At 45.9% G+C, this 20,347-nt stretch overlaps 1 protein-coding gene across 3 annotated transcripts in view; it reads left to right on the top strand.

Annotated features, from left to right (window-relative positions):
* PAK1 (p21 (RAC1) activated kinase 1) overlaps window positions 1–15,564 on the top strand; it is an 86,836-nt gene extending 71,272 nt beyond the window's left edge. For all 3 annotated transcript variants that reach the window (XM_014601521.3, XM_014601519.3, XM_014601522.3), the window contains exons 10-15: window positions 2,295–2,407; window positions 6,324–6,441; window positions 8,610–8,709; window positions 10,922–11,118; window positions 13,077–13,214; window positions 14,314–15,564. In XM_014601521.3, the coding sequence (XP_014457007.2) occupies window positions 2,295–2,407; window positions 6,324–6,441; window positions 8,610–8,709; window positions 10,922–11,118; window positions 13,077–13,214; window positions 14,314–14,400 (753 nt within the window). In that variant the 3' untranslated portion in view covers window positions 14,401–15,564. The remainder of the gene's footprint in view (window positions 1–2,294; window positions 2,408–6,323; window positions 6,442–8,609; window positions 8,710–10,921; window positions 11,119–13,076; window positions 13,215–14,313) is intronic.
* The last annotated feature ends 4,783 nt before the right edge of the window (window positions 15,565–20,347 follow it).

Here is a 20,347-nt window from a genome sequence, read left to right as displayed (position 1 = left end):
AATTATATAATGCGTATTATATGAAACCCTTATGTTGCCTCTTAGGATTCAATACTTGATTTCCATATAGATATTTCTACTCATTATACACCCCATTAAACCACGGACTTTCATAGATGTTAGGGTCGGAAGGGACCTCAATAGATCATCGAGTCCGACCCCCAAATAACTTCCAATTTAAATAACTTCCATCGGCTCCAGGTTGTCATCAATCTAGGCACGCTCAGGTCTTTGATTTTTAAATCTGCATCTCTGAAATCCTTCACGGAAGCAAGGGGTTTTTTTTATGATATTTTTTATTGGGCCAACTGTATAGTTGGGAGAGATGGTCCAATTAAGCACATTGCTTCTCACATTTCTGCACCCTCACGGCTACAGTAACACTTCTTCCCTATCCTTCTACTCTGTTAACCTATTCTTTGGTATGCGGGCTTCAAGTAGTTCTTTGTCACTGCTGTAAATCTTCCCTATTAGTCTTAAGCTCAATGAAATTGAAAGGCAGTAGATTTAAAACTAATTAAGGGAAATTATTATTCAATGTACAACTACCCTGTGCAATGTCTTGTCACAATATATGGCAAGCCAGGGTGTTAACAAGATTACAAAGACTCTTGTGTCTTTATGAATAATTAGTATCCGATGTGCAATTTGCCCTCTTGTTTTAGTTTAGCTCTTGCTAATTTGGAAGGGATGCCTGTGCGTGCGTGTGGGAAGGCATAAGCCAAACTCCCATCAAGGTGAGGAAGAAATCCACCATGAATATAGTTTCTGGTTTCATGCACCCTGAGGGTTAGTGTAGGGGTTTCTCCTTGACTTCTGGCTCATTGAGGATTGAAGCGAGGATCCTCCTGACATAATTCAAAGTGTGTCACCACTGGCTGTTTTATTGACAGCAGCTTGATAGCATTGTCAGTACTGCTGCAAAGCAGTGCAATCTGTCTCCTCGTCCCTCCTCCTCTTTCTCTGGTGTTTTGGGGTGCTCTGCACATATTGCCTTTCACTGTCATGCTGAAGTGCCCTCTGTACAGGTACTTGCCTGCTTTTGTGCACTTGACTTGCTGGCTCCCTCCCATCTCGGCCACGCTTTCTCCGCAGGCAGCTCTGGTGTATGATTATGCTTCCATCTCTTTATCTTTGCCTAAATATTGTACAAAATGCAATTGGGGTGTAACAGCTGTCAAATTGATTCTGTTGTGCTGAGTTAGTCCTATTGATTTCCCTGAGTGAGAGGCTGTGCTTTGTGAGCAAGGGAATTTGGTCCCATATGCTGGCATTGTGATTACTTGGGTTTCATTAACAGCACATTACACCAGATTTCTGTTTGTATGCATATGGATATGGGTCTGTGTAACGACGGGCTGTGTAAAGCAAGAGGATGCCAATTAATTAGAGTTTACTTCCACTCCCAAGGTAACACTAGGGATGGAGTTGAATCAAACTCCCGGGTCTGGACACCCTCAAAGTTTGCATGTGAATGTTGTTGCTCCATCTCCTAGCTCTGGTTATAACCTTGTGAACATTTTACTGTGGGGAACAGCCCTCAAGCGACATGATTTTGACCCAGACATTTCTTGAAGCATGGCTTCCACCCAAAGCAAGAGGCCGATCCAAAATGAAATGATGCGAGTGACATTCCTTAATGGGTCAGCGTTGGCTAAATCAGTCAGTGTTGTAGCGAGCAGCTGTTTGTTGCCTTGCCAAGAGTACTCAGGAGGAAAGCCATCCAACCATGACACAGGCCTCCGGTATGGAAGTATTGCCAGTACGTTTTTGGCTTGCTGAACGTGAACATGTCTGGAAATCAGAGAATCATAAAAAATGAGGGCTGGAAGGGACCTCGAGAGGTCACATCTGGTCCAACCCCCTGATCAAAGCAGGGCCAGCCCCAGCTAAATCATCCCAGCCAAAGCTGTGTCTAGCCAGGTCTTAAAAACCTCCAAGGATGGAGAGTCCACCACCTCTCTGGGTAACCGGTTCCAGTGTTTTACTACCCTCCTAGTGAGAAAATTCTTCCTAATATCTACCTTAAACTTCCCTTGCTGCAACTTGAGCCCATTGCTGCTTGTTCTGTCATCAGCCCCCACTGAGTGCAGACCGGCTCCAGCCTGGTTTGGAAATTGAAATGTGCTGGAAGCACTTGTCCTCTTACCAAACTGCTCGGTCACCCTTGAGAGTAAAACTGGCCTTAAACTTTATTTGAAGTAGGATGCAAGAAGGCCAGATTAGAAACTGGCAGGTTTTGAGGTGACTTAATACATCTTTACTTTTTAATTTGTTTCCTCTCCTTATTGTAGGTTGCAATCAAACAGATGAATTTGCAGCAGCAGCCCAAGAAAGAGCTGATCATCAATGAAATCCTCGTCATGAGGGAAAATAAAAACCCCAACATTGTCAACTACCTGGACAGGTGCGCTCCGATTCCAGATCTGGCTATAGGGCCACTGACTGTCCCTTTCCAAGGCGACTCTGCTTGAATTCAAACCAGGCTGATAAGCCAGACACTTTATAGTTAGTCTGCCGTGCCAGTAGTGAGAGTTCATTTCCTAAGAGACAGTTTTAAAAAATCCACTTTAGCACTTTAAGTTCCCTTTAAAAATGATACCATCAAATGCTTTAGCAAGACTCAGGCAGGTTTCCACATTGCGCCCCTTTCCCTTGCCAAAATGCTGCCCCGTGAGCAATTTCCTCTCTGCCACCAGAAGAGAAATGGAAACTGAGCTGTGCCGTTCGCCTTTGCTGTCTCTTCCGCTGGGGCTGTGATGTGAATGATGCTGGCATGCTCCGTTTGTGCAGAAATCTCCCTGCCAGGCTCCCAGGGTAAACTGTCCTGCTAGCTGTTTCTTACACTGATTTTTATTTCCAGTTGAGCTCAGTTGGCTTGTTTCTTCCCTGAGTCATAACAGCATAATTGGCAATTATGGGAAAAAAACATGCCCTTGGCCCCTGATGAGGTATGAGCAAAGTGCAGGGAAGGGCGGGAGCAGCTGCAAGGAGATGCATTCCCCCAAGCCATGCACCGGGGGCTGGGGCTGTGCTTGCACGGCCCAAAGACTGAGCATAGCTAGAGCTCAGAGGGGCGCTGACCTCTCTTCACAGGCAGCAGGACCTCTCCCTTCTCCGAGCCGACTCGCATGGGATTATGCCCTTGGAAAGAATAAATTGTCTGCCACTGCTTGGCCTCTCAAGGCCTGGTGCCTAGTTCACGCCTGACACTGTGCTAGGTGTGTGGTACAACCCTGGTGGGGGTGTCTAGCACAGAACTGAGTCTTACTGCATGCCTACAGGGTTGAAGTGTTGTAGCCTTGATGGTCCAGGGAATATGTGAGGATGAAGAGGAGAGTCCCTTGATGGATAAATGAATCCAAGATGTCACCAGACAGACCTTGCTTCTCACTTACCTGCACTAGACTTACCTGTACTGGTTTCTAAACAGATAATACGAAATCAGTAAATGCAGGGGGGGAGAAGGAGTGTTAAAACCCCCTTAGTGCCAACCCCCTGGTGAGGTGGTCTCACAACTTCTAAGGAGCATATTAAGCTGTCAATAGAAAAATCCCTGGCTTACAGAAAGTTGGACGTGTGGGGGTGTCATACAAAGACTCGCAAATTCTTGACTTTCAGGTGTTAGTGCAAAATAAGTGCAAGAAGGCCTGTCACTTCCTAATAAAGCATTGAGGACTTTTCCTCCGTAAACTCAGGTTTACGATGATTGGTATTGATGTAGTGCTTTTTTTCCTCTTGGGGGACAGGAGGACATAGGATCTTAAAACAGCTTCTGAGCCCCTCGGCACTCCTAAGATGCCTTAAAGAGGAGTTGGGCCTGATTTTCCCACCCAGACTTGTACTGAGAAAATCTTATTTGGGACCTATTTTAGAAGGACTCTACAGCATGAATCAGGGTTGCCACATCCGACTTTAAATGACATGCCCAAGGTCACATGGTGAATCAGTATCAGGGAACAGAATTTGGGTGCACTGACTCCAGCCCTGTGTCTTAAACACAAGTCCTTTTTATGTCTGTAAAGTCTGCAATGAACAGCTGAGTAACTAATACTATCTTATGCTGTGCGGAGAGATCAGAGTGATCTGGGGGGGAACCAGGCTGCTCCCTCTGATTTGCCGTTACTCAGCTGGAGCTGGCAGGAAGCACTAATTAATTCTGCATCCATGCCCCTTGTGTAAGATCTATCAATTATTTAGGTAGCCAGGCCCTGGATTGTGCACGTGGCTGCTGATTGGCACAGCTTCACATTCGCAGCAGGGCTCTTGGCTGCCTTCATCAGCCGCTCACCAAGTCAGCATACAGCCAAGGCTAGCTGTGCTGTGCAGCGCATGGGCTTTCCATTCTATTCTTCACCCTTGTTCTTGCTCTCGCTGTCCAGGCTATGAGGGCACTTATGGCAGGGAAGGGAAAAGCAACTTCTCAACCACCTTTGCTGATCTGGTGGAGGTGTATCTGAAAGGAGAGGTATCCATTTATTTGGAAGGAGAGTGAGCAAGATCCCCCAGCTTGTAAGTGAGAGAGGTAGTGTCCTTGAGGGTCTGTCTGGAGGAGAGTGACCCAAATTTCATGGGGCAAGCAGGGCATCTGAGCTAACGAATGGTTTCATCCTTACAGTCCCCTCCTCGGTGCTGTGCAGAGCCACTGGCGGCTCAGCCCCTATAGCTATGGGATATACTGCTGAGGAACAGCGGGTGCCTGGACTCTGTCTACAGGCTATATTCTTTGCAGATACCCCTAAGTGAGTGCATCTGCACATGAGAGCCCTGCGCACCCTAGCTACACAGAAAAGGCTCCTTGGTGCCCAATCCTGTGCTTAAGCCATTAGGCCCTATTTGTCCTCCTTTAACTAAGGAGAATCCCCTTGATTCAAGTGTTTCAAGGTCTGTGCCACTTTGGAACAAGCCCCCACTCCATTAAACAGTCCTACATAGCCTTAGAGTCATTGTTGTGTCTCTCTCGAACCCAAATTGTGCCTTAACCCATCTTGATCCTGCCTATAGGAAGTTTCTAGCTAATCACTGCCCAGGCCCTCACTTTGCTTTCTGTCCTTGACAAGTCCCTGAGATTTATTAGTGACTCCAAGTCTGTCTGTTATTCTCTGGTCTTGAAGATGCAGAAGGATTGATGCTTCTGATGAGGCCTGAGAGTCCCCAAAATGACACTTATGCAGTGTCAGCATCAGCACAGCAGATTTTCACTTGATTCTGATCTTTTGTTTGTCTGTCTGTTGACCCTGTCTGCTTGCCAGCTCGATTGGATGCAAAAGCTCCTGCTGATAAAATGGGTACAGCTCAGGAGTTTTTCAGCCTCTTATAACTTTAAAAAAACACAAAGAGAGAGGTGGGAGCAAGAAAAAAATGGGCAGTGCTTATTTTCCCCTATACCGAGCAGATCTTCTTGATGCCAGATCTTTGAACTGGCCCAAGATGCTCACAAATGTCCGTGTGGTTGCATTGTGGTTTGTAATGCTGGGGAAGTCTGTTAACTATGCTGTGTGGGAAGGCAAGTGGCAAAGCACAGCTCTCCGAAAACGGGGGGTGACTAGACACAGGTGAACTGGTCATGGGTCTGCTCCCCCAGAAAATTTCAGGGAATCATAGGATCAAAAAATGAGGGTTGAAGGGACCTCAGGAGGTCACATCTAATCCAACCCCCTAGGACCAGCCCCAATTAGATCATCCCAGCCAACGCTTTGTCTAGCCTGGTTTTAAAAACCTCCAAGGATGGAGACTCCCCAACCTCTCTGGGTAACCTGTTCCAGTGCTTTATTACTCTCCTGGTGAGAAAGTTTTTACTAATATCTAACCTAAACGTCCCTCGTGGCAACTTGAGCCCATTGCTCCTTGTTCTGTCATCTGCCCCCACTGAGAACAGTCTTGCTCCATCCTCGTTGGAGCCCCCTCCAGGTCCTTGAAAGCTGTTATTAAATCCCCGTTCAGTTTTCTCTTCGTCCTGAGGTTGTCTTTGCTCATTGCAAACTGCTTCCCCTGCCACAGTGTCTACTGCAAGCTAGGAAATGTTGGTTGTGTGTCTGCTCCTTATGCTGGATTAAAATCTGGGGTAAATTACTCCATAGTAATAATTGCATTGTGCACCCACACCCTAACATTGTAAACTCTACGGGATGTCTTTTAGCTGTGTGTGTCCATCCAAGGCACACAACGTGCTTCAAATCACTTGAGTACCGTGTGTTTATCTCAGATCTCAAGCACAGCTGCATTGGCTATTAGTGACTAGAGTCCAACGCTTTTAAAATAACTTTTCTCGAAGCTTATTTCAGCTATGGAAATACTTTTTTTTTTTTCTCCGACTTTTACAGTTACCTTGTAGGAGATGAGCTGTGGGTAGTTATGGAGTATTTGGCAGGAGGCTCCCTCACAGATGTTGTAACGGAGACCTGCATGGATGAAGGACAAATCGCAGCAGTGTGCCGAGAGGTGAGGTAACGCTCTGTAATTGAGAATGAATGGTGATCATCAAATACATATTGAAAGGTTCCCATGAAGTACCCTTGGCTCAGCAGCACGACTGTGGCTTTGAACTAGGTATCTCTTGTATTTCCACAGGCCATATCTGAACTGCCATAAAAATGGCTAGACCTAATTTAAGAAAAACAGTGAAATGAGAGCAGAATAGGCCAGCAACTGTATACACAACCTGTGGTACAAACGTTCTCGAATTCTGGATTGACTCCTATCAATTACTTGGATTTCTGCATATCCACAAGCCTTTATGTAAAATAATCTTGCCTTTTAGTGTCCGGGGGGTGGCACATTCACTTGCCCTTGGTTAAAAATATTGTGGCACAAACAGGTTTTTGCCGTGATGGCAAAATTATTGCTGGTCCGATTCTGCGGCCTGTTATGCAAGTGGTCAGGCTAGATGACCTGTTGGTTTTAAAACCTGTTATCTCAGTTACCTGCAATGATTGTGTTTCCCCATTGCATCGTGATAATTCATTTTTATGCTGTATTAAATCTCTCCATTTACTTGCACTGAGGGGCAGGTCAATCCAGGAGGATTATGAGCTAAGGAGAAGCTTTTTAGGCAAGAATGGGGAATTAAGCATCCATCCTCCATTGGCTCTTAATGGGGGATAGGTACCCAAATGTCCCACGTGCCTCTGAAAGACCTTCCTCCCCAATCTCTGTGCAGTCCTGCAGTTTTGCTTTCCTCTTGCCCTGATGAATGAGTGGCATTCCTGTTGTTTAAACCATGGAAATCTTAAGGCTTTGTTGTAGGCTCTGGAGTGCTGCTGGGGCTGGTGTCACGTTGGCCGTGGACCCCGTCATTCTGGCGTAGTCCATACGTGTGAGCGGGGAGGTGTGCCAGAGCCCAGACCTGGCCCCTACGCAATGCACATTGCCCTCTCTCCACTTGTGAGAGAGGCTTTTTCCCTTTTAAACAGCTAGAGCAGCTTCGTCCCATCCACACACCTTTGAAGACTATAAGCTGGGTCAAGAAGAGCCATGGACTCTCTGCTACCACCTGGGTTTTAACGGGCCAGCTCACCTCTAGTGAAGGATTTTTGGGGTTTTTTTTGTATAAATGCTGGGATAGAAGGTGAACTTTCATTTTTACCCAGGAGAACTTCTATAATCTTTTCTCCAATGCCTGATGAACTGTGTTTGTGCCCAAAAGCTTGCAATTAAAGACTTTGTTTTGCAAAAGTCTTCTTGGTCTAATAAAAGGTTCATCTCTATTATGAGTCCTGATTGGGATATTGGAGAGCCATTTGTTAGGGCTTGTGCAGCAAGGCAGTGTCCTGCCAGAGGAACCCAGGAACAATGTTGTCTTTGTCCATATTCAGTCTGACCTACTTCTCATAAACAACTCAATTCTCTGCGTTAGTGTTCGGAGACCTGCACGCTATTCATTTGAACGTTTCTGGGGTGGTCTTTCTTTTCAGGGCCATCTCAGCTCCCCCAGGTAGTCAGTGGGTCTCAATCACTTGGGACCTCTAACCCCCCACCCCCCAAAACCAACCCCTCCCTCCAAAAAACACCAAACTCCAAAGCAATCCCAGCATAATGTGGTAGCACATTAATGTCATAACTCTCATAACGATTCAGGTCCATTGATTATACCCTAATCGGCCTTATCTCCAACCTCATGGATTGTTTTACAGCAGAAAGACAGCTGTGTTAGTTAGCTGTGTTAGTCTGATGCTGTATCACATAGTTAGCTGTGTTATTCAGAAGTCAAGTAGGACCCAGGGTAGATTTACAGCTTATAGGGGTAGGGTGTGTGTGTGCGTGTAATCTCTTGCTCGCTCACACGCACGCACACATGCTTCAACCCGTGGAAGTTTTCTAAGCAGCAAATTGAGCTTCCAAGTGCTAAAGCTTCTGCAATATATAGAGTTGTACTTTGGTTAGTCTATAAGGTGCAACTCTACCCTGCCTTCAAAGTACCAGCATTGGCAAAGCCGGTTTGATGTGGAGGTAAGCTACATTGCCTAGGCTGATATAAATTTTAAGCCTGCATTTGGAACACCTCTCTTTAGACTTGACTGATGAGTTGCTTTTTTTCCTAATGCTATTTTCTTACGTTGTTGACAGGCTTTGATTCAAATTAAAACACTGTCTTGTGGCCTTTCTCACAGTGTCTTCAGGCTCTGGAATTCCTGCATTCAAGTCAAGTCATTCACCGAGACATCAAAAGCGACAACATACTGCTTGGCATGGATGGCTCTGTCAAACTAAGTACGCGTGAGGGAGCTTGGGTGATGGCTTTAATTATCAGGCCGCCCATTAAAATGTGTATTGTCTTCTTGATGCATGGGGGTGGTACAAGGAGTCTATCATTAACATTTGTCAAGTACTTCCCCACTGCGCAGACCAGAGACATGTTTATACAGGTGTTAACGTGGCATCTGTTTGCATTAACGAAAGGTGCAGCCATGAATCCCTGCGCCTTGAGATCATGGCTTTCAATACAGGTGGGCTTTGCCCGAGTCAACCATTTTTTGTTTGGTGTATTTAATGTACCTTTGCTCTAACCCAACAAAATCTTCTCCCTGCCCCAATTCATTATTTGTAGCCTAAGCAAATGTATTATGGAAAATGGTAAAGGGGGAAGGAAAGACATCGTTATTTTTCCGTTTTCCCAAACTATTAGCTCTCCTTGGCACAATCTGGGCTTTAAGAGCTGACCTGGATTCTTTTCTCTGTGCACCTTGTCACCAGTAATAAAGATTTTGCAACCATATGTGGCCCTTAGCAATACTGGGCTTGCACAGGGGTGATTGCTGGGAGCCTAGCAAACAATTTTGTTAGTGCATTAGACAGAAGTTAGTCCAGCTTCTCCTCACCTGGATGTATGCCTGTTCAAGTTTACCAGGAGATGCACATCTTCTTTTAGTAAGTTAGAGCAGCAGACACGACTCCTAAATCCATGCAGGGAACAGATCTGCTGAGTAAGGAGGTGCCATATTTTTTACATAATTGCTTCTCAGAGTGGAAAATATTCCAGCAGATTAACTATGCACCAAGCTATGAATAGCTACCTAGAGAGCCAGGTCTGCGATTGTCTGTGTTAGATAACAACGGTTCTTTCAAACTGCATTTTATTATCCGCTGTTTGGGGGCAGAGTTTGAAAAGTTTCTCTGAAAATAAAAGCCATGACCTTCCAGATTGAAGTGGAGCCACTGAGACCAGCAAACTCCCTCAGGTTTACAAGCCAGAGATGGTTTTTCTTTTTGCTAGCGTTACTGCGAGCTCAGCCTGAGATCTGAAAAATAAGCTGAGAATCCTGTCTGAAACAAGGTCTACAGTCAGAAAGTGGCTGGTAATCATGTTTATGGTGCATGAGACCAGGAGAGAAACCAGCTTGTGTTGCCTCTGTAGGGCTTGCGGATGTTGACTTTTTACCTCTTGTTTTATGCAAAAAGAAAAAAAAAAGGTCCATTTCTACAGAGCTGCTTTTGATCAGAAGAGCATGCTGTGTGCAAAAGTACAGTGAGGTTTTTTGGTGTTTTTTTTTTTAGCCTGCACATAAATGTTCACACAGCAAATCAAATGCAGACGGGTTGAATGACACTTCTACTGTGGAAACTGCATGTTGGCTGAAAGAGCACAGACAGAACAAGCTATTTTCATAATGCCAGATTGGAACTAGCACCCGTTAACTTTCGTGGTGGTGTACATGCAGAATAACAGCACGTCCTTTTACATTTTGAAGGCACTGCAAGTGCAGCAGGATCTAGTTAATTCTTCACTCCAAGGGACTTGGTAATAACTAATTACCCATGAGTGACTCATTATCAGTAGTTCTCCATTTTCAACCTTTTCCTGCTGTGTTTTGCAAGGTCTAGCAAGCCCCGGTAAAGAATGGCATTTGACATTTTTCCTTCATTATACTATTATAAATATTCCAAGCTGAAGAGAGTATCCAGTGCTTTTTGTGAGGATCAGCTGGCTTGATGAGAGCTATGGAGGGCATAGGTCAGTACCTTTTAAGATGACTAATAAGCAGGTGCCACTTCCATTGCATGGAAATGACTGTATTTTAACAGATGACATTAAGAAATCAATAGGACCCTGGTGGGATTTCAGTGCACCGACTAATAAGACCAAGATGTCAAGTTATTCCACTGACTAATGAACCAGATTTTACTGTTGGTCAAGTTTTACAGTGTCCCTGCAAAGGAAACGCTTCCCCCTTTCACACAGGGTCACAGGGTGTTGGCTTGAGTATGGGTCAGCTGTGGGATCAGGATCTGTCCAGTTTTGTCTTATGCTTTAGCCATGAAGCCTATGTACATCGCCTAACTATAACGATAAGTTATCCAGAATAGGTTCAGGTTTGTTTGAAACTAATGCTCTAGCATGAGCACATACATCGTATGGATAAACCAGCTGAGCTATAAGTAACCACGCTCCCTAACATTTTCTTTTTTCTTTTTTTTTTTGCAGCCGACTTTGGCTTCTGTGCTCAGATTACCCCAGAGCAGAGCAAGCGCAGCACGATGGTGGGAACACCGTACTGGATGGCTCCTGAGGTGGTGACGCGGAAAGCTTATGGCCCCAAAGTGGACATCTGGTCTCTGGGCATCATGGCTATCGAAATGATCGAGGGCGAGCCCCCGTATCTCAACGAGAACCCGCTGAGAGTAAGCCAGCGCCGGGCCGTTTCAGTGCTCAGTGGGTCAGAGCAGAACGGGCATGGTGCTACTGGACCGTCCTAAGGTTCCTCGGGATATCTCCGTTTTCAGCCCTAGGCAGAGGCAGGCTCGTTAGGCTCTTCTCTGAGCCCATCTACTAAACTGGGTCAGCAGTAATGCAAGAATATCCTCTCCTGCAGTGTTTTTCCACAGCCCTTGCCTTGCCCAGGCTAGAAATAGGTATGAGACAATTTTAAATGTTTTCAGAACGTGTGAAATTTTAGTTTCAGAAAGGAGTCTTCCTTTCTGAGGCAGCTGACTCATCCGTGACATGCTGTCCTGCCGTGGCCCACTTCAGAGCATGGCCCTTACCCCTTTGTAAGGTGGCAGGGGCCAGATCTTACACAATGACCCACAGCCACAAGTTGGGAGTAGTGTGGAGCCAGAGCAGTTGTGCAAGCCTATATTGGGCCTGGCTTCTTAAAGCCCTGAACCCAGGCTGTCTCAGTCTTTCCCACTCTGATTCTCATGCTCTGACAAAGGTGGATGTGGTTGCAAGCTCTGCCAGAAACTTTGAAAGTAAAGCCCCTTTCCTAGCTCTGAAAACTCCTTTCCGTGTTGAGTTTTACTTGATCTGAATGTAGGGCCCAAACTTCCTGTCCCCTTATAACATATGCACCAGCCTTGCACTCGGCATCTGAAATGCTCTTCCCCCTACATCCGCCCTCGCACCCCAACTTCTCCCTCTCCCAATGGAGGAACATCAGTTTCTCCCTGTCTTACTGGTACGTGGCTCCTTAAAGGTGAAGACTGTCTAGCCTGGTGTGAGCCCTTGAAGCAAAGCTCGAAGGGGAGGTGGCAAGGAAGAAAAAAGTCAAGGAAGTGGTGTTGCATTACTGTCCTCATTTCACGTAATGCAACCTTTTGACCTCCTTTAATTTGAGTTGCCCTAATTCCCAGGCTCCTGTGAGAGATTCATTGCTTTACAGGATCTGATCAGCGCGTCTGAAAAACCTTCAGGCTGCCTGGCAGCATCTAACTAGCTTTTTCTCCTTACTGCTTTTCAAACGCATGCTTTTTCTTCCAAATCCTTGAGTTGGCAGCCTGAGCCTTTCAGATGTACTTGGTGAAGAGCTGGTCTGTTTGCAATGGTCTGTTTTACCCTAGTGGCAAAATAGTTGCTCGCGCAAGGGAACTGAGTATCCCTTTACAACCCCTCTTTCGTAGGGGCTCTTGGCACCTGGCAGGATTGGGGTCCAAGGGCTTGTCTCCAGAGGGAGATGTTACTGGCAGAGCTGTATTGGTCTAGCTACACTGCTGTAATTGCACTGGTGAGAGTTGCCATATGGACGTCCTTTCTCCAGCATGAGGATTATTCTGCTGATACAGTTAAGCCAGTTAAATTTCTGACGGAGGTGCAGCATGGGCGGTTTCTCTTCTTGCAGACCGCTCTGGGTTGTAGGGTCCAAATCCAGATTATCAAAATAAAACACTAAAGGACTGGATCATGCTGAAGCAATGAGGTGGGAGGGGTGTGTGCCCCTCTTCCTAGGATCTCTTGAGCATATATTAACAACCTTTACAGAAGCAAGACCCCTCTGCTTTACCTGTGGCAGGTTAGGGTGCTATGTCTAGTGTTGTGGCAAGTTGACTGCAGTTTTGCTAAGAGTAGATGTGTATAGGATGGCTTGGATAGGGCTGATCCTGCCTCAGGCAGGGGGTTGGACTAGATGTGACCCCCAGAGGTCCCTTCCAGCCCCACTTCTGTATGATTTCGAAGGCTGGCAGCACTTGTGTGTGAGAAAATCACTGCAGTGATTGGGCATCTAAACAGGTTGCTCCTAACCGAGCATGCAGGGGAAACAGGAGCCATAGTGAGGTGTAGAGGGGGAGTGGGACTCGAAACAGGAGTGAATTTCAATCCCTGCTCTGTTATATTTGGTTTCCTTGATGCTTGTTTGCTTCAGGCCCTGTATCTCATCGCTACCAATGGCACCCCAGAGCTGCAGAACCCAGAAAAGCTGTCGCCCATATTCAGAGACTTCCTGAACCGTTGCCTGGAGATGGACGTGGAGAAGAGGGGCTCTGCTAAAGAGCTGCTGCAGGTAACATGGCCAGGGGGCACAGGCAGGTGCAAAGTGGCTCCCGGAGAAGGTCCCGGGGTGGGCTGGTGAAGATTTTGTCTCCAGATTGTGGTGTTAGGTCCAATCCCTTTTAGCCCCAGCCTATTGGGCACAGCCACGAGCAATGATCTGCTTGCCTGTGTCAAAATGAGTGCTCCCATCCTCATCCTGCAGACTGCTGAGCCCCTTGGGGAGGTGCTGGGAGCCAGCTATTCCCATGGCTTTTTCAGCTCCACAGGAGCAAGCCCTGGCTGTGCTTGTACTTTGCCCCCCACCTTATTTGCTCCATGCTTTCCTTCCCTTGAATGCTTCAGACCACAGACCTTCTGGTGAAAATGCCACATCTCAAACCCTGCTGTTGCTGTCCTTAGCTCCGACCGTGATGTGGAGAAAGTTCCCTTTGCAGCCCTCACCCCTCCTTGCTTCCCTCTTGAATTCAGCTTTGCCTTGTGCCTACTCCTCCCAAGACCTCTGCTCATGCATCAATCCGAAACCATTAATATGTGGTTGAATTATAGCATATCCCGTGTCTTTGTTCAGACCCTGCAGCTTTGTTGTATTGCAACAAGGACTCTCCGAACTCACCTCGCTGAGCCCCATGGGTTTGTTGGAGGCAAGGATTTTGCGGGGTGGCCTCTTTAATTGGACCAACTGCAGAGTTGGGATAAAGTTAGAGAAGCTTTTGAATGCAAAGCCACTGTCTTCAGATCTGGAGAAAAACGCTTTGCATTCAATAACTTGCTTGACTTTCAGTGGGTCCAATAAAAGATATCATCTCAAACAATCCTTGCCTCTCGCATAATTCCTGGACTGTCACAGCTATAACGTCACTCTAACACTACCACAGTATGGTGTTGTTGAAGGCGTGCGCACAGTCAGGAGTTTGCAACTTTGCAAACCAGGAACTTGAGCTGGGTTAGCTCAAAAGGTTTGTGGCTTTACCAATTCTTTGTAACCTGAGAGTTGAGCTCATCATTAGACTATAAACTGTGCGGGCTTCCTGTAGCTTCATTGCAGTTGTTTCCTGCTGTTGCTGGACTTCACAGATGTCCTCAATAATTGTCATCTCCTTTTCTCCTAGCACCAATTCCTGAAGATCGCAAAACCCCTCGCTAGTCTGACGCCCCTGATTACTGCAGCAAAGGAGGCAGCCAAGAACAACCATTAGAACAAAATCCTTGTAGTCATTGTGCCAAGCCTGTTAGAAGTTCATTTCAAAGACTGAATATTTGCCCTCCTCCTTCTTCAGGGTGCACAAGACTTTTTGGCCCTGTGAGAACGGCTGGCAGAAGTAGTATTTGTTGAATGTTAAAGGGATACGTGATGGGGACGTTGTTGATCTTAAGTAGCAAATCATCTTTCCTCCTTCTTGCTGGGAAAAGAATATTTTGTATTGACAGGTTGTCATGAAAACCTCTGAGCCTGACCTGACACGTAGCACAGCCAGTTTGTTTTCCTATTTCTTAATGTGTTTTATTTTTGAAAAACTAATGTGGAGCCTTAGACCATGTTTATTTTAATAAATTAAAATCTCGCGCTGGCTGGACTTCCCTCGCCTCTACCAAGCTCTGTTGTTCCACTACTGAGACTCCTGCATGCTTTGGATTACTTGAATGATGGAGCAGCCAGCAGAAACGGGAATAGCTTTAGTCATTGAAGGGGATGCCAGAGCATGCAATGCCCAGATGCTGCTTCGTCCTGCCGGACACACCTGGAAGAGAGCTGAAATAGTTTGATAAGGCTTCCTGCTGCCACTGGAAGATTTCAGTCATGGGTGGCTTGTGTGCCATGTCTTGTAAATAAGCTTCTCAATTACATTATCATCTTTCAGTTCTCATCTCTGGGCCTGTAGACTCCGGTGCTCAGTGCTACCAGCTAATCGATTGTTTCCGAAACTAAACTTGCTGGCAAGCTATGGGAGACTGTGCCAAAGAATGGGGCAGAGCTGCTTTAAAATGACTTTATTTGTATAGCAAGGTTTGGTAGAGCATTGCCCTAGGTTGTAAAACAGTAATACACTGGTTGCCATGATAAAGTCAACATTTGCCTGCAGTTACCACATGGTGATACTTGAGAAAGTATTATTTGGTAGGCCCAGGAGAAACAGCCTTATCTTGGAGGCTGCTGCCATTAAGTATCCATGAGGACAGTTTCTGAAGTGAGGGAGGGCCTCGTTGTCTTCAGCGGGAGGACTGAAAGGGTGAAATCCTCTGGCTGCCACAGTTTGTAAAGTATCTGGTGACCTGGCTCTGCATCTGAGTGGAGAAATCTGTGTCCTGGGCTACACTCAGCTGTACATTGGTTTTAATAAAATGATTGCTGCATTTCTTAATGTGGGAGATGTGAAGGGTTCACTTTGTTTGTCATAAGTAAACTCCTGTCAAGTTAGACTGTGGTATTTGCCACCAAGTGCCTGGATGTGATGGGTGAAGTGGTGCGAGCAAGGATTTCTTACACTCCATCCTATGGAGCTGCTGTTGTGTTACGAAGTGGGTCATCAGGAATCGGCTGCTTTGGCTCCACAGCAGGTAAACTGGGAGTTGGATGCATGTGTGAAAGGAAAATACCCGTATTAAAACTGGGGGAGCTGTTTGCCTTGCTCTCCAGGGTCGTTTGTACACGCCACGTTTTTTGCCCTTTCTTGCACTGCAACAACGTGACTGTTCGTACGAGTGTTTTCTGGATGCTTTAAAAGTCTAAACTAAAATTCGTCGGACATAGTTTAGTTGGGCTTGCTGTGAATTAAAGCATTGTGTTCATGGATTCGTTGCATGCAAACGCGAAGACACTCTAAGATGTGTAATGAGCCTCTTGTTCCACCAGTTGGTGCTGTGACTTTTTTGTAGTTTCCTTCAAATTGCTGCCACTTTCAAATTGCTTCCACTTTTTTTTTTCTTTTCTTGTGCCATTTTCCGGCTCCCTGCTCCCCCGGCTGCGTGGCAGGGCATGGGGCAGGCGGGCAGCGTGGAACCATCCCGCTTTTCAGCACCGGCCCTGGACTTAATTAGTTCAAAAACCTAGTGTGTGAAAACACTGATGTGATGCTCCAAAATAAACAAGTTTACATTTTATAAAGCTGTTTAAATTAATGAGGATTAAACCCTGTGACGTGTACAGGCCCCACAGGCTGCTTCCTTGCTGCAGCTCACTTGTGTGCGCTGGTGCGAGTTGCACTGACTTATGAAATCGCACATTTTGGGGGTTGTATCAGGTTCCCAGTGAAGTGGCAATATCACATGGCAGCTCGGTTCAGCTCCTGAAAGCCAGTACAGCCTTCTCTCTGATCCTTCCTCTTCTTTCTCTAATCTGATCTGATTGTCTTCCCCTCTCCTTTTACCATGACACATGGCTGTCATCATCTGAAATAACCTGCAGGGCATGCAGGATGTGATGGACTGATTATGGTTTTGGTTTTCCTACGTTGATGCCTCGCCTATTGGCTTGCATTTGAAAGAAACATCAATGCTTTCTCCGTGATGCTGCTTTGCAGTATCCCTTGTCCCTTGCAGTGTCTCGGTATCTAGGTGGAAGGAAATATCACATGGGGTTTCCCAAGGATCTGTCTTGGGTCCACCACTGTTTAACATCTTCATTAATGATTTAGACAATGGGATTAAGTACATGTTTAGCAGATTTGCGGATGACACCAAGCTGAGTAGAGTTGCAGACACTCCAGAGGTTAGCTCTAGGATCCAAAATGACCTGGATAAATGGTCTGAAATGAATCAGATGAAATTCAGCAAAGACAAGTATGAAGTCCTGCACTTGGGATGGAATAACTTCATGCACAAATACAGACTAGGGAATGACTGACTAGGATGCAGTGCTGCAGGGAAGGACCTGGGGGGTTACAGTAGATGGTAAGCTGAGTGTGAGCCAAGAGCGTTTCCTTGTTGCAAATAAAAGGGGGGAAAAAAAGAGAAATTAAGTTGTACTGGGTTGTATTAACAGGAGAGTCTCTTGCAAGTCAAGGGCAGTGATTCTTCTGCTGTGTTTGCCACTGGGGTCTCACCGGGAGTGTTGTGTCCAGTTTTGGGCACTGTACTTCAAGAAGGATGTGGACATGGACAGATTGGATGGAGTCCAGCAGAGTGACAAAGATGATTAGAGGTCTGGGAAACATGGCTTATGAGGAAAGGGTGAAAGAACTAGGATTGTTTAGTCTGGAGGAGACAACTAAGGCAGGGATTCGATAACAGTCTTCAAATACATGAAGGGTGATTTACAGAGAAGATGGGGATGGGCTTTTCTCAATGGATGTAGGGAATAGGACAAGGAACAATGACCTTAAACTTCAGCAGAGGACATTTAGGTGGGAGTTTAGGAAGAACTTTCTGACTGAGGATGGTTAAGCATTGGAAGAGGCTGCCTGGAGAAACTGAAGTCTCCATCCTTGGAAGTTTTCAAGGGCAGGTGAGAGACACCTAGCTAGGATGGTTTTAGTCAGGGATTCATAGATGTTAGGGGCTGGAAGGGACTTGCAAGATCATCAGGTCCAGCCCCCAGCACTAGGCAGGGATGATCCAGCCTGGAGCCAGGGGGCTGGACCAGGTGACTTAATGACCCCTACATTCCTATAATGCTGAAAATGTAAGCGGCTCCTTTGCCTTTCTGGCTGCTCTGACACCGGGACACTTTCTAACACTACCACGTCTGTTGTGAATTGTGTCTTGTTAGGCAGACTTATCTGCCGGCAAACGTCTAGCCCAACATTACTCCCCTCCGAGGTCAGCCTACTTCTGGGATGGACCAGAGGCGTTTCTAATGTTCTCATGATGTGATGGTCTGAGTCCTCATTCCTGCCCCGCAAATTGAAACGCAACATACTCATTGTTCAGAATCAGATTGTGATTTTCAAATCTGGCGATTAAAACCGTGCAATCGTTCACTTTTTTTTGCAATAGGCCAGGCTTTTCCTGGTTGGCTGTCTGACCAAGCTTGGATTGAGGGGTAGGTTCCTTGGGCAGAGGGGTGAATAATAGCAAACCCTCCCCCACAGTCTTAGGAGAAGTATGATTTGGTGACCCTCTGGCATTTGGAAGGAAAAACTATAGCTTTTGCATAATTCTCTTCGATGAATGAGAGTTGATGTCTTTATCTTTTCCCAGGTGCTTTCTTCTTGGCATAGCAGGAAATGGATTCGAGGTTCAACTTGGTGGTGCTCAACTTCTGGCCTGTGGAGCTCCCCACAGGTCCAGAGATTCGGCAGCAGGAAGAATGGTCACTCAGGGTCACTCTGTAGCCAGATCCAGCATGGAGGGCTGGGCCTTGCACGAGATCAGGCCAGCACATGGATCACACCTGCAGACTGATCCTGCTTGCAGGATCAGGCCTGTGAACTGCCTCTAGCCCATAGGGTTAGACGGTTGAGCACCACTGCTGTAAATCATGGTAGCTCCTGCTTCTCAAGAGTCCTACAGCTCTTAAATACTGGGGATCTGGATCTGTCCTATACAAGACTTTTCAAGTCTGAGGCCAGGGGGCTGAGGAGACCCAGAGGACCTTGCTAAATCAGCCCACATGCAGGCTTGTATGCTGGTAGCCAAGTTTCCCCTGACCAATGTAGAAAAAGATTATCTTTGTCTATGGTGAACTATGCTTCAGACTCTCTGTTGCCTATGTTGACTGCAGTCAGAAAAAAAAATAACACTTTTGTCTCTTAGTGGACTTCTAACCCATGACAGTGCTTCACTCTTTTAATAGCTTCTTGTGAGAGATTGGCTTGAGGCTCACTGAAAGGATGTTCAATGCGTGCCACCTTCTCGCAAGCCAAGTCTAATGACGATTTCGTGGCACCTGATCTGCTCGCATGGGCCAGGCTGGTGCAGAACACGTGTCTTTCCAGCTCTGATTTTTAAGCTAACTACCTTAGGTGTAAAGCAAGCAAGTGCTACTTGTGTTTGTCTCCAAATAATATTGAAACTCCTGCTTCAGCTTTACTTTCAGGATGTGTGCAGATTTGTGTAGCAACCTATGTTTCCTCCCTTCCCCATTTGCTTCTCACCTCCTGTGTCCTGTTCTCAGTGTTTTCAGTACTTGCAGCTAGATTTGGATAAATGCCCGTATCATTACTGCTTGGGTTTAATGGCCACTGATCTCCTTCTTGCTAGTGATGTTCTCCGAACTTCTGGGAAGTTCACTCCCCCCCTCATCCTCCTTGATTTGTTTTCTGAGAACATTATTTCCTTATGTGCTTAAAACTATTAGACAAGTCCTTACACGAACATTGGAAGATAAAAGCGCATCATTTAATCTACATGCTTTGTTTGTTTCTTTTTACCTATTGTTTTTAAATTAAATGATTTCCACAATCCTTTCGTATCTTATGAGTTTACTGAGCAAGGCTGCTTAAGTGCAGCACTTAATTAGTTGCCTGTTATTGGACATTTATATTTAATCGGCTCCTTTGCGTTAGCTGGTTAGAACACAAAATGCTTGGTTGGAATATTTGCCTTTTGGAAAGTCAGGCTCTTTTCCGGCATATCCATCCTATTAAGTCACATTAAAAACGATAAGAAAAGCTGCAAATCATCAGCTTCCAAAAGTGTTGAAAGAAACCAGGCTGATACCAATCTGAGTAGTTTGCCCCGATCCCAAGCCCACTGGTTGGGAAGACTTCCACGGGTCTTATTGAATTTCCAAACTGGCACTTGCAGTATAAGAATAGAGAAGCTGATGTTGTTGCACCAAAAGTGAGCTTTTAGGGGCAGCTGCTAATAGCTTCTACAGTATTAATGGAAATATCATACTAATAACTATTCACTTCTCACTAAAAAAAGAATTATCCTAATGAGTCCGAAAGAGAGAGAATTTATGTGCCTTTAGAAAAAGGCTCTGTAACTGAGAAAGACATCAGGAGTGTAAGTGAAGAGCCAACTCTGTTCCAGCTTTGACAGCCCAGCTTCAGACACTTGCGGCATGTCTTAATTAATAGAATATCTCACTCTTCAGACCATAAATCTGTCCTATCATTTGCTACTACCTCTTCTTGAGACAAGACATATCCCTTACTGGGGTGGAATATCCCTTTTAAACGAAGGATTCTTCTTGAGAAGACCTGGGTTTCCAGAGAGACATTTTGGGGCTGTTGGTTGTAGCCGTGTTGGTCTAAGGAT

Source organism: Alligator mississippiensis, chromosome 1, assembly GCF_030867095.1.
Source record: "Alligator mississippiensis isolate rAllMis1 chromosome 1, rAllMis1, whole genome shotgun sequence".
Taxonomy (NCBI): domain Eukaryota; kingdom Metazoa; phylum Chordata; order Crocodylia; family Alligatoridae; genus Alligator; species Alligator mississippiensis.
Note: the sequence above shows the minus strand (reverse complement) of the source record. Positions and strands in the feature narration are given on the sequence as shown.